Raw genomic sequence first — 14,162 nt, 5'->3', positions numbered from 1 at the left:
GCAGTTTGTTGGTTTTCTTGTTGAGAAATGTGCTCCGTTGTAATCTTCTGCTGATTGCTATTCTGGCTTCTCCATGCCTCCCAAGCCCTGAGTCCAAAATTGGTTTCCAGAATTTATCCGAGTGGCAGGTGTTTGGCATGGCCATTGGGATGCTGCTTGGGGCACCTGTATCCCTGGGTTCAAGTCCAGGTTCTTCCCCCAATTCCAGCTTCCTGCTAGTGCACACCCTGGAGGGCTCCGAGTGATGATTCAAATACTTGGGCCCTTTCTGCTCATGTTGGAGACCTTGATTGAGTTTCTGGCTCACAACTTCTGCCTGGCCCAACCCCAGCTGTTGCTGGCATTTGAGGAGTGAGCTAGCAGATGGAAGAACTCTATCGCTGTCTTTGTCTCTCTACACTTAGAGAGATGCCTGCGTACTTCCCGAGTCCTGAGTCCTGTGTCCTGGCTCCCACACAGTGGGAGAGAGCCTTCCAGTGGGAGTTACACTTGCAGGAAGGGCTCAGCCAGGTCCGTGGTGCGCAGCAGAGTGTGTTGGCCCCGTGACTGATCTTGTGCTGTCTGCAGTTCCTCCATGAGCCACGTTGATGCTGCCCTGTGAGGTCTGCAAAGCAGTCACTATTCTCTCTGTCCTGGCTGGGTGGTGGCCCCTGTGGTTCTTAGATGTTTATTCTGGCTGCATTCTCAAACATGCTTACAATTAGTTCTCCAAATAGCTAACATAACATGTGGTGTTAAAATTATAAAATCCCCTCCTTTCACCTCCCCTCAGAGGTGTACACTGTATGGATCCAAACCCTCCCTCAGTATTTCAGAATGAGGAACTTATTTGGGTGGGGAGCTACAAGTGGAAGCCTGCGGGCGGGGGACAAAGGGCTGCAAGCCCTTTGGAAATCTCCAGGGGAGAGGCCTTTCCTCTCTCGAGGCTGCCTGCACCCCTCGGCTTCTTCCATCTTGAAGGCTGGCCACATTGCATCTTTTTTTTTTTTTTAAGACTTATTTATTTTTTTGAAAGTCAGAGTTGCAGAGACAGAGAAGGAGAGGCAGAGTGGGGGGGAGGTTTTCCATCCGCTAGTTCACTCCCCATTTGGCTGCAGCAGCTGGAGCTGCACTGATCAGGAGCTTCTTCCAGGTCTCCCACATGGGTGCAGGGGCCCAAGCACTTGGGCTATCTTCCACCGCTTTCCCAGGCCACAGCAGAGAGCTGGATTGGAAGTGGAGCAGCCAGGACTTGAACCAGAGCCCATGTGGGGATGCCGGCACTGCAGGTAGCAGCTTTACCTGCTGCTCCACAGTGCCGGCCCCCACATTGCATCTTTCAGATTGTCCTTGCATTGGGGAATTTTCCATAGACATTTGCAGAAATTCAGTTCATTTGCAAATAAAACTGTCTCCCACCTCCTTGAATACGTCTTACAAAGCTAACCCAAGTGTGTGATTAAGAGTAGCTGGCTCTGGGGGTTCACAGACTGCTGGTCAGGGCTCTGTCCCTGGTTCTGGATCCTGCTTGCTTCTGCTTGGTGTCCGTTTGGGATTTCTCCTCTTAGCAGCAGTCAGGCCTCCAGAGGTATGGCCAGCAGAAAGAACAGGAAGACAAGTCTCGCTGAACAGTCATGGGGATTCTCTGGTTAACCAGGACTGGGGCACGTGCCCAGATTAGGTACGGGAGAGATAGATGCTGGACAGATAAAAACAGGTCTCTTTATTACAGAGATGGTATGTTTTTGTTTCATTTTTATGTAAATGAGATTATGCCATTCATTTTATTTTTTTTAATTCCACAATAAGTCCCTGATGTCCTTTTGCTATGGTTTGGGTATTTGTCCCTGCAAACTCGAAATGTAGTTTCCAAAGTCTTGTGTTAGTGGCACTCAGAAGGTGGAAACGTAATCCAATTATGTTGTGGGTGAGGGAGAGTGGTTTTGGGAAGTGATTGAATTGATTAGCGTGCTGGGATAGGGCTGGTGATTGAGTCCTGTGGCTTTATCAGAGGCCACAGCCACAGACAAACTTGGTCTCTTGCCTTGTGATACTTTGTGCCACCTTGGTCTCTGCCAGCCAGAAGGGCACCACCAAACGTGACACTTGGGCCTCACACCTCTAGGGCCGTGAGCCAGAATAACCTTTGCTTTATAAAGTTCTCGCCTCGGCTGTTTCATTATAGTAACAGAAAGTGAGCACCTTCCTTGCTCGTGTACCTCACTACCCAGCTTCTTTTCACTAATGCTTTGGATTGCTTTGGTTAGACCCAACACTAGATCTTTGGGAGATAAGTGTCAGCATTAAATATTAAGTTATTGTTGGAGGGCAGAACACATCACATCATATCCCTTTACCCACGTGTATTTTACAGTGAACTATCTGAACAAGAAAACAGTTCTCACGGTCACTCAGTGGTCCATCTGGATTCATAGTAAGAGCCTATGACAGGTGTTCCAGCTGATCAAAAAATTTAGACAGCCAGGAAGCAGCAGGCCTCATATTTACCTAAGAGTGTCCTGGTTATTTCTTTCCTACTTGCCATTCTATTATTCAAAAACATTTTTTACATAGAATGCACAGATGTGATACTTATCAATTTATTTTCATGCGAAAAAATGGAAAGGAAACTGAGGATTTAAAAATAAAGTTCTGATTCCAGGGAGGAAACTTTGTTTTAATCAGATCTTAGAACTGCCCTTTTGTTTTATGCCAGGAGCCTGCAGATTAAGCAGAGGACATAAATCAGTAGAAACTGGTCAGGTGTGAGCTGCCTCCTGTTTCAGAGATACTGAATGACATGCTGTTGGGGAAGCCCCCTGAGTCCTGGGAGTGACTGGAATCCAGGGAGTGAGTGTGTTCATACCTAACCCGGATGAGAACTCTGACGAGATCAAGGACAGCACGCCCAGGAGCTCACAGTCCCCACTGTCCATCTTGGTCACAACACCTACAATCACTCCCCAGACTACATTATTTTAAAAGCTAAGCTAGAGCAACAGAGAGGGAGAAGGAGAGGTGGGTGGGAGAGATCTTCCATCTACTGGTTCATTCCCAGTTGGAGCTGGACCAGGCCAAAACCCAGAGCCTGGAACTCCATCTGGGCAAGGACCCAAATACTTGAGCCGTCCTCTGCTGCCTCCCAGGGTGTGTTAGCAGGAAGCTGGATGGGAAGCAGAAACAGTGGGACTCAAGCCAGGCACTAGGATATGGGATGTGGGTGTTCCAGGCAGCAGCTTAACTTACTGAGCCACGCAGCACCTACCTCTGTAGACTGCACTTCAATGTACAGAAATCCTGTTAGGTTTTACCAGCGCTGCATTTTCCCAGGGAATCTAAATTAGATCTAAATCAGTATTCAGCCTTTTTTTTTTTCCCCACAAATTTGAATTCATTTGAATTCTTGCTCATTTTCCAACCGATAGTAATGGATGAGAAGCCAGCAGCAGTGACCCAGCTGTGTGTGTGTCAATTCTCGGTGAGCGCACAGAGACACGTGACGTGCTGTAGCCTCCCTGCTTTCTGAAGAGCCACCAGTTTGATAGAGGCAAAGTCAGTTAATATGTCATGAAAATAGAAGCTCTTTTAAAAGGGCAGTTCAATTTTTTTTTTTTTTTTTTTTTGACAAGCAGAGTTAGAGAGACAGAGAGAAAGGTCTTCCTTCAGTTGGTTCACCCCCCAAATGGCCACTACGGCTGGCACAGCACACTGATCTGAAGCCAGGAGCCAGGTGCTTCTCCTGGTCTCCCATGGGGTGCAGGGCCCAAGGACTTGGGCCATCCTCCACTGCACTCCCGGGCCACAGCAGAGAGCTGGACTGCAAGAGGAGCATCCGGGACAGAATCCGGTGCCCCGACCGGGACTAGAACCTGGGGTGCCTGCGCCGCAGGTGGAGGATTAGCCTAGTGAGCCACAGCGCCGGCCTGGACAGTTCAATCTTAATTGTTTTGAGAGGAGAGAGGAGTAGAAATCAGACAAGTTGCACGTGTCAAGGTATGGCCAAGGCTATCATGTCAACATGAATTGTGAAATTTTATAATCCCATCCCATCCTGTTTTTCCAGTAAGAGATACATGAAGCAGCTTCTCTAGTAAAATGATGGAAGATAAAATTGGCCCCAGAATATAAAGGCTGGAACTCCAAGCCTGAGCACAGGCCTAGTTTCTGAGGCAGGCTTGGTGATCAGAGCATGGAGGGGATTTACCGACCTGTGTATCATTCATGAACAGATACTTAAGGAGCATGTATGAGTAGTGGGTGTGAAAAAGTGAAAAATTTAGCACGATAGGTTGGTAGAATCTAAGAGTAAAGACACAGGGGTTGCTGTAAATGAAGCACCGTTGTACCTGGGGTTTTACTTTCTCCCGTGGGTTTTCAGAACACACACAGTGGATGTGGGAATGGTCTCAGTTCTGGGTGTCCAGTAGTGCAGTTGATTCCTACAGTGCTGTTCCGCCATGCCCCTCCTGCAGGCATGGCATTAGGTCGAAACATGGCTCAGCAGAGGTGACCTTAGGAGTAGTAGCAAGAACGCGGCATAGGTACGGAGCGCTCTGACGATCTGGCTCCATCCAGCAATGACGTCTCGGGTACTCGGAGGAGGCAGGCAGATCCTGATACACAGTTACTTCCCCAAGTCTGTGGTCATGACCGTTAATAAAGGAGCTTGAGTTACTGACCAGCTGTGATTCATCCACGGTTACCTTTGAATAATAGCGTCCTTTGGCCTTTCCCCCGTCGTGTTCTCTTTAGAGCTTGGATGAGCGGAACCTGAGAACAGAATGGACGAGGTAGAATTACTTTCCCCTGTGTGGTGGGTGTCGCGTTTGCCAGCTTTGCCAGGAGCAGCAGCCTTAGCTAGTGTATCAAGAATGAATCTCTAATTACTCCAACAACTGAATGTTCAGGCAGATGAATTTACAATCAAATCAGCAACAAACACTGAAAAATCCACCCAAGTGGCCAATCCCAGTCTGATTGTCACCAAGATCATCCTTCTTTTCTGTTAGCTTTTAATAACTGTCTCCTCTGTGCCGGGTACTCCGCCAGGCAGCTTTGAGATGCTTTAATGTCAGTCATTGATTTTTCTGAAAATATTGTCTCGGTGGTTTGGTTTGAATTGGACCCCGTGTCTGGTAGGCTTTCAGTTACTCAGTGAGAGAGACACACCTGTTTACTCTCCTGGGCCTTCAAAAGCCTCGCCAGGCCCCGTTTTTAGGGGTTAGAGAGAAGCCTCACAAGCTAATGTGCTGGAAGACACCGCTGGTCCTGTAATTCTTTTGATTCCAGAAGCTGTCATTTTTCGCTGAACTGCTTTTGGTGAATCACCCTGCTGCTAGCATTACTGTGTCTAATTACGGCTCTTAAAAGCACTGAGCATAGCCATGGAAAGCAAAGCACTTTGAAATCCAGAGAAACAGTGGTTCTTTTCAACCCATTGATTGACCCCGTGCTCTAAGTAGGGGCTGGAATGCTAATTGTGCATAATTTCCACCTTAATGTAAATGATAATTAAAATTACCAGGCCTTTAAAAAAAAGGATGGTATTCCTGATTCACATGTGCTTAAGCCGTTTGGAACGTTGTAAAAGGAGATGGTAATTTCAGTGCAGTCCCCGTAACCTAGAATCCTTGCCTCGTAAACTGGACTTGATTGCTGTTCTTAGGGAAAAAGAGGAAAGGTAAGTAGGGCACTTTCTACTTGATAGGGCCTTTGACGTGCTGGAGAGACTTGCAGGAGGTAGTTCCAGCGTTGCTCCTTTGTGCATGTCCTAAAAACAGGTAAATCCTGAGAAGTTGGCTGCCTTGGAGAAGCGACTCAAGAATTGACTTGCCCATCTAAGTATCTGAAGGGTCAGAATCCTGTTAGATCCTGGTATCCGTGACCTGGCTGTGCTGTGCTCAGTTAATTTGTTAAGCCATGACTCTGAGTGTGAGCTTGTTAAGTTCTCCTGCGTTAGGGAACAAGGACTGGTTTATGTTCCTTTTACTGATGTGTTTTCAGGAAAGTAAGGGAGTGTTCAGCAAGTAAGCACAGTCTGAACTTGTACAAAGCCAGACTCAGAGAGATCTGGAACGACGTGAGATTTTGCAGAAGTTCAGACAGTGTCACTTGTCTGTTCTCATTCATCATTTCATCCCACACTTGAGCTTTTGTCACACAGTAAGTCCTCAAGTCCTACTTTAATGAATGAATGATACTTCACTCTGTTGGGTCTATCTGCTCTCTTTTCCTATATTCCTGATGTTTTATCGACAACATGACTTCGGTTTACTACAGCCGTTGTTTTGTGGTACCTGCTAATCTGCCCCTCTCTGTGTATCTGTTCTATTTTATGCCATCATGTATTGTGAGTGTGTATTTCTCATTCAAACCCTCCAGTAGAGAAGCTCTGATTGGAGAGGTGGTTCCATATGAGCACTATCTCCTGGTTAAATGATCAGGTCTCCCTGGTTAATTTTGGGTCAGGGCAGCCATCCCACTCCTTGGAATTTACCCAAAGGAATTTAAATTGGCAAACAAAAACGAGGTCTGCACCCTAATGTTTATTGCAGCTCAATTCACAATAGCTAAGACCTGGAACCAACCTAAATGCCCATCAACGATAGACTGGATAAAGAAATTATGGGATATGTACTCTTTAGAATACTATACCGCAGTAAGAAACAACGAAATCCAGTCATTTGCAACAAAATGGAGGAATCTGGAACACATCATGCTGAGTGAAATAAGCCAGTCCCAAAGGGACAAATACCATATGTTCTCCCTGATCAGTGACGACTGACTGAACACCAAGAGGGAAACCTGTTGGAGTGAGGTGGACACTATGGGAAACGGTGGCTTGATCAGCATAGCCCTGACTGTTAATGAACAACTTAATACATTATCCCTCTTAGTAGTTTTTTTATCTGTTCTACTTAATATGACTGGTTTAGTTCTGTAATTGATGCACAGTTATTCTTAAGTGTTGAAAATTAACTGAAATGTGATCCCTGTTGAACATGGGAGTGGGAATGGGAGAGGGAAGAGATGTATAATTTGGGACATGCTCAGGCTGACTTGCCCCAAGTGGTGGAGTTGGAAGCATACCAGGGGATTCCAATTCAATCCCATCGAGGTGGCATGTACCAATGCCATCTCACTGTTCCAGGTGATCAATTTCAGTTCACAGTTGGTCATGGTGGAGGGACTGGGAGTCAAAGGGAGCACATAGACAAGTCTAGTACCTGCTAACGCTAACTGATGGAGTAAATAAAGGGGAGAGTGATCCAACATGGGAAGTGAGATACCCAGCAGACTCATAGAATGGCAGATGTCCTAAATAGCACTCTGGCCTCAGAATCAGCCCTAAAGGCATTCGGATCTGGCTGAAAAGCCCAAGGGAGTATTTCAGGCATGGAAAGCCAAGACACTCTGGCAAAAGATCTCTGCAAGTGAGATCCCAGTGGAAAGAACAGGTCATCAAAGAAGGAGGTACCTTTCTCTGAAGGGAGGAGAGAACCTCCACTTTGACTATGACCTTGTCTAAACAAGATAAGAGTCGGAGAACTCAGAGGGCTTCCATAGCCTTGGAAACTCATGACTGGAGCATAGGGAGATTACTGATGCCATAGACAGGAGTGTCAATTTGTAAAGTCAACAACAGGAGTCACTGTGCACTTGCTCCTCATGTAGGATCTCTATCCTTAATGTGCTGTACATTGAGATTTAATGCTATAACGAGTACTCAAACAATATATTTCACTTTGTGTTTCTATGGGGGTGCAAACTGTTGAAATCCTTACTTAATGCATACTAAACTGATCCTCTGTAAAAAAAAAAAAAAAAAAAAAAAGAAATTATCAATTCCCAACTTGACTCTCACTGGGATTAAACATGACAATAGGTCTGCTCTGATTTCATCATCATTTTAAAAAAAATCATCTATTATTTTTCACTTTATGTTTCTGTGTGGGAGCAAACTGTTGAAATCCATACTTAATGTATACTAAGCTGATCTTCTGTATATTAAGATAATCGAAAATGAATCTTGATGTGAATGGAAGGGGAGAGGGAGTGGGAAAGGGGAGGGTTGTGGGTGGGAAGGACGGTATGGGGGGAAGCCATTGTAATCCATAAGTCGTACTTTGGAAATTTATATTCATTAAATAAAAGTTAAAAACAACAACAACAAAAATTTTGGGTCAGGGGCCTAGCCCTGGCCTGCTTATCTGTGGTCAGGTAGCAAGGACCCAGTGCAGCAAGTGGGATCTTGCTCAGACGAGGCCTGTGGTTACGGCAGGCACTTAGTCGATACATAAGTAATAGTAAGTCAGAGTCTGGTTAGTATTCCACCGTCTTCCCCACCAGATTCTGAGCTATGGGGGATGCCATGTCAGGCTGGTTCATTGTTGTATTCCCAGAACTTGGCAAAGAGCTTGGTACCTAGTGGGCAAGTGAATGAAGACTGATGAAGGAGGAAATTCTATGATGTTAGATGTATCAGGGACACAGTGGGAAAAGTGAGAGTGAGGTCAATGCACTCGAACAACTTTTAACCTAATGTGGTTCACGATAGTTAGTAGCAAGCCACATCGGTTGCTATCCAGAGAAAGCTCAAATCCAGAAAAATTCCATGCTGCTTCACTGTTGCATTGTGTGGGAAAGCAGTGAGTCCAGTGGCACACAGCATCCAACAAGGGAAGACTTGCCCAAGGCTACAAATCCCAGAGCAGAGTGTCTCATGGAATGTCACCATTCCAGACATCATAGCAGCCCTCCAGAAGAGGCAATGTTCTAAGCAGAAATCAGAATTGGGATTTGTTGAAATGGCTGCTGTAGAGGGGGATTTCAAAAAGTTCACGGAAAATGGTACTAAATAGGGGCTGGTGCTGTGCAGTGAATTAAACCTCCACTTGTGGCGCCGGCATCCCATATGAGCGCCGGTTCAAGTCCTGACTGCCCGTCTCATCCCGCTGCCTTCTCATGTGCAGAAGATGGCCAAGTGCTCGGGCCCCTGCTACCCATGGGGGAGACCCGGGTGGCGCTCTGGGCTTCAGCTGTTGCACCATCTGGAGAGTGAAGCAGTAGTTAGATGATCTCTCTCTATGGCTCACCCTTTCTCTCTGTAACTCTGCCTTTCAATGAAAAAATTAGAATAAAAAGAAATGTATGACTACTCCTTACTATAAGGAAAAAGAAAGTAGGATTAAATAGTAAGCTTATTTTGATGCAGAAACTTTTAAAATCCATTCATAATATTCTGATGGTATGCATTTTCCGTGAATCTTTGAATATCTATTGCATATCGGCAGCTTAAATATTTATTTATTTACATTTTATGAGACAGGGAGCCCCCATCTACTGGGCCCTCCTCAAATGCCCACAATGAGGGGGCCGTGGGGGACAAGAGCCTGGGACCTGGGAACTCAGTGCAGGGCTCTCATGTGGGTGGCAGAGACCCAGCTGCTAAGCCACTCCCTGTCGCCTCCCAGGGTCTGCTTTAGCAGGAAGCTAGAATTGGAGGCCAGAGCAAGGAATTGAACTCAGGGACCATGATGTGGACCACAAGCATCTTAGCCACTAGGCCAACCAAATGCCTGCCCTCTGTCACAAATCAGGCTAGAAACCTAATCGAGAATTTTCCTTATGAAAAAACAGATGTTCCTGTGGCTGATGGTTCTTGATTCCTGCTTCCCCTTCTTCATCATGGACTCAGGCACCACCACCAGTGATAAGATTGGGTTCTTTCACATTGCCAGCTGTCTTTGACTCACTATGAGAATTAGAGATAAGGGACAGGAATTTAGCCTATGGATTAAGACCCCCCGCATCCCACTTTGGAGTACCTGGGTTCAAATCCCATCCCTGGCCTGGCTCCAGCTTCAGGAATCTACCCACTTGGGAGACCTGTGTCTAGTTCCTGGTTCCTGGCTTTGCCCCTAAACCAGTCCTAGTTGTTGCTGGCATTTGGGGAGTGAGCCAACAGATGGGAGCTCTCTATTGTTCTCCTCCTGTCTCTCTGCCTTTCAGTAAGTAAATAAATAGAGTTTCAAAGTAGGAGAATTATAACTAAGAGCAGGGCCAGCGTTGTGGCAGAGTGGGTAAAGCTGCCGCTGGGACACTGGCATCCCATGCAGGCATCAGTTCAAGATCTTACTCCTTGCTAATGGCCTGGGAAAGCAAACAAAGATAGCCCAAGTCCTTGGAGCCCTGTGCTCATGTGGGAGAACTGGAAGAAGCTCCTGGCTCCTGGCTTTGGTCGGGCTCAGCCCTAGCCATTGTGGCCGTTTGGAGAGTGAGCCAGTGGAAGGAAAATCTCGCTCTCTCTCTCTGTCTCTCCCTCTCTCTCTAAACTCTGCCTTTCAAGTAAATAAAATAGTCTTTAACAAAAATAAAAGGATGGGAATTGGCACTGTGGTGTTGCGGGTAAAGATGCTGCCTATAGTGCCTGCCTCTCATATGGGCACTGGTTCAAGTCCTGGCTGCTGCACTTCTACTCCAGCTCTCTGTTATGGTCTGGGAAAGCAGTGGAAGATGGCCCAAGTCCTTGGGCCCCTGCACCCGCTTGGGAGACCTGGAAGAAGCTCCTGGATCCTAGCTTCAGATAGGCCCAACTCTGGTCGTTGCCATCATTTGGTGGAGTGAAGCAGCGCAAGGAAGACCTTTCTCTCTCACTCGGCCTCTCTGTAACTCTGCCTTTCAAACAAACAAATAAATAAATCTTAAAAAAAAAAAAAAAGAAAAGAATTCTGCTTGGTCTTATTTTGAAGGCTGAGCTGGCATTCGTCACATCTCTTTTGTTTAGGTCTCCTCATCATTTGATGGGTGTGGTGATTCGAGGTGCCAGGCCCTCTGCTGGGCACATCCAAGGATCTCCATAAATACTGATTGACTTGAATTATTGGTGTAAACTAGTAAGGTCACAGCATCAGTGAGTTTCTGTGTCACAGACATTACTTTCAGACTGGGAAAACTGTCCAACAAATGTTTGCCATCTTGACTCCAGCTAAACAGGAACAGAAAAATAAAGACAATGCAAAGGGATGCCACACAGATGCATAACTACAACTGGAAAATTGCAGAGCAAACAAACTGCCCGTTATAGTGAAGTCCTGTTTCTGCATTGGGTGAAAGTGAGTGTTAGAATAATACAAACTTGGATTAGGACGCTGGCTCTTCACTTTGTAGTGTTGTCTGCTTATAAGTCATCTCCAAGCCTTACAGTCCCATCTGTAAAATGGAGGAAATAAAAGTACTTATTTTGTGGAGGTAGTAGTCTTCAGATGAGATTATTATACATAGGGCCTGGCACAAAGTCAGTACTCCATAACATTGGTTGTAACAGTTGTGTTGGTCGGCTTTTCATCACTACACTAACAAGTACCTGAGAGAAGCTGCTTATAAAGGGAGATTCACTTCAGCTCATGGTTTTGGAGGTTCACAGTCTGAGATCGGCAACCCCATTGATCTGGACCCCATTAATGAGGGCTGGGGGTGGGGAAGGAGTGCAGAGAAAAGGATCACGGGAAGCCGGGAGACAGGGAGACACAGGCTGTGTGCTGGTCCTCCACCACCATGTGGTCCCTCCTTGTAAAGCCGTGATGATTTGAACACAGCTGCTCCACCCTGACAACGTAAGTCAATCCAATTGCTGTTCGAGGCCCCACCTTCAGGTCTTGTCATTGGATTAAGTTCCATCCTTGGTCCATTAATGTAAGACTCTTGGAATCAAGCCCTCAACACATGGGATTTGGGGGCACACCCAAACTGTTATCCAAACCATCCATAACAGTTGGCGTGAATGTACCAGGTCACTTAATATAAGTGAGATTGGTTTTTTTTTTCTTAAGTAACAGAAATTCCACAGTGTAGTTTTTTTGTTTTGTTTTTTAACCTTAAGAAACAGTTTTACATGTTGACATCTAGGAGAGAGAGTTATAGTTTCTCCCTGTAATATTCAAACTGATCACAGGCAAGCCTACAGGTACTGTTTTCTATTCAGAGGTGGGAAAAGCATCCTGATCTGTAAGTTCAAGATCTGTCCTGCCCAGTAGTCTGGAATTCCTCAGGCAGGTGTGCCATGGCCCCACTGAGGTCTTATTACCTCTTTGCGAGGGAGATTTCTCATGCTAGGGCTTCTTTCGTAAACTTGTTTTGTAAGTTTGTTTGTGAATTGAATTCATGTCCTAGAGATATTAATGCATCTTCTCGTTTATGCAGGGGAGACGGGCATTGGCAAATCCACGTTAATGGACACCTTGTTCAACACCAAATTTGAGAGTGACCCAGCTACTCACAATGAACCGGGTGTCCGGTTGAAAGCCAGAAGTTATGAGCTTCAGGAAAGCAATGTCCGGCTGAAGTTAACCATTGTTGACACCGTGGGATTTGGAGATCAGATAAATAAAGATGACAGGTGTGTTGTTGGGTTTTGTGGGAATACGCATGCTAAGTGGATGAGGAGATGGCAGGCTCTGTCCCAAGTACATTCATAGGCTGAATGTTTTTGGTGTTCTAATTATGTGGATGTTACATAAAAGATGAAATTCATGTCCTCTGAGGATGCTCTTTATTGAGGTCAGAATCAGATGACAAAACTGAATTTTTTATTTATTATTTATTTATTTGAAAGGCAGAATTACAGAGAAAGAGGATGGGGGCAGAGGAGGTAGAGATCTTTCATCTACTGATTCACTCCCCAAATGGCTGCAATAGCTGGGGCTGCTCCAGGTCGAAGCCAGGAGCCTGGAATTTCATGCGGGTCTCGCATGTGGGTGGTAGGGTACCAAGCATTAGGGCCATTGTCTGCTGCTTTCCCAGGCGTATTTGTGGGGAACTGGATAGGAAGTGGAGCCATTGCTCTTATGGGATGTCGGTGTTGCAGGCTGTGGCTTAACCTGCTGCGCCGTGACACCAGCCCCCATAATTGAATTCTTTATAAGCAGAAAATGAAGGGAATGAACTAGAATAAGTCAGCTTATGACATTTTTTCCAGGAAGGTCATGGAACCAGGTTTGGGAATTTTCCCACCAGGAAAAGCAAGCCAAAGAAATATCCAGCCATTCCAGAGAACCGCTTTAGCAGAAATTCCCACCACTCACCACCTTGTATTGCTTGGCACCCATGACATTGGGGATGGGGATCTAAAACCAGTATCAGATAAGTCCCCTTGCCCTGCATGTGGCCTGTGCCTGGGGGCTCACTCCCTGCCTCCAGGCCTTGTTTGGCTGTTCCTGCTCCTGCTCGGCACAATTTAAACAGCATGCAGAATGCTAGCTGCAAGAGAGTCAGGGAGACGAGGTTTGGGGTCATTTCACCTCTGCCTAAAGGAGTTGAGAATGGGCACCTGCCACACTCCCAGTCCCCCAGGCCAGTTGGACTGTTAGACTCAATCCCCACATTTATACAGATTTGATTGAGAACTGGGAGTTGATGTGATTTTGTACAAGAAGCCACAGCCTTGGAATTAGGAGACACACATTGCAGTTTGACTTCTGCCACGGACTGACTGGAATCTTGGCAATGTGTTCCCGGGAATTATCTCAGGTTGTCTTCCAGTGTGGTGCTCTATATAGTCCTCCTCTTATGTGGAGGCCTATAACAAAGAGCATTGTGGAAGTTTAAGACTTGAGAGGGATGTGGTAATAACAGAGCTTATTCTGTAGTTTGATGGCTTTTGGCAAAAGTGTTATCAGCCCCTAAAACCTCCAAGAAAGTATTTTTATAAGCAACCTTGTAAAAATCTTAGATAACATAGGATTTTTTTTTTAACTTGTTCATTTGAAAGGGAAGAGAGAGGTCTTCCACCTATTGGTTCACTCCCCAAGTGCTTACAGCAACTGGGAGTGGACCAGACCAAAGCCAGGAGCTGGGAACTCAATCCAGTCTCCCACATGGGTGGCAGGGACCCATGTGCACCTCCTAGGGTGCACATTAGTGGACAGCTGGAATCAGTAGCAGAGGCTGGACTCGAACCAGCCATTCTGATACTGGCTTCCCGCATGGTGTCTTAACCACTAGACCAAATGGCCATTGCACACAGGATTTTAGTATTTGTGGCAGTCGGACAGCCTGAGGCCCGTGGGAGTCCCTTGTCACGTGCTGGAAACCCCCTGTAGCTGCTCAGAGCTGGGCAGTACTTGGGGAACAGAGTCACTGGTTGCCTCTGAACATAGGTTGGGGTTTCAGTCCATCCTGATGAG

At 46.2% G+C, this 14,162-nt stretch overlaps 1 protein-coding gene across 15 annotated transcripts in view; it reads left to right on the top strand.

The window, feature by feature from the left end:
- SEPTIN11 (septin 11) overlaps positions 1–14,162 on the top strand; it is a 153,041-nt gene that overhangs the window by 56,367 nt on the left and 82,512 nt on the right. For all 15 annotated transcript variants that reach the window (XM_089303197.1, XM_089303202.1, XM_089303199.1 and 12 more), the window contains exon 3: positions 12,181–12,376. In XM_089303197.1, the coding sequence (XP_089159323.1) occupies positions 12,181–12,376 (196 nt within the window). The remainder of the gene's footprint in view (positions 1–12,180; positions 12,377–14,162) is intronic.

The sequence above is a fragment of the Oryctolagus cuniculus genome, chromosome 8 (genome assembly GCF_051225735.1).
Source record: "Oryctolagus cuniculus isolate XC-2025 breed Fujian yellow rabbit chromosome 8, ASM5122573v1, whole genome shotgun sequence".
Lineage (NCBI taxonomy): Eukaryota > Metazoa > Chordata > Mammalia > Lagomorpha > Leporidae > Oryctolagus > Oryctolagus cuniculus.
The sequence above is the reverse complement of the archived record's forward strand: the minus strand, read 5'-3'. Positions and strand labels throughout refer to the sequence as shown.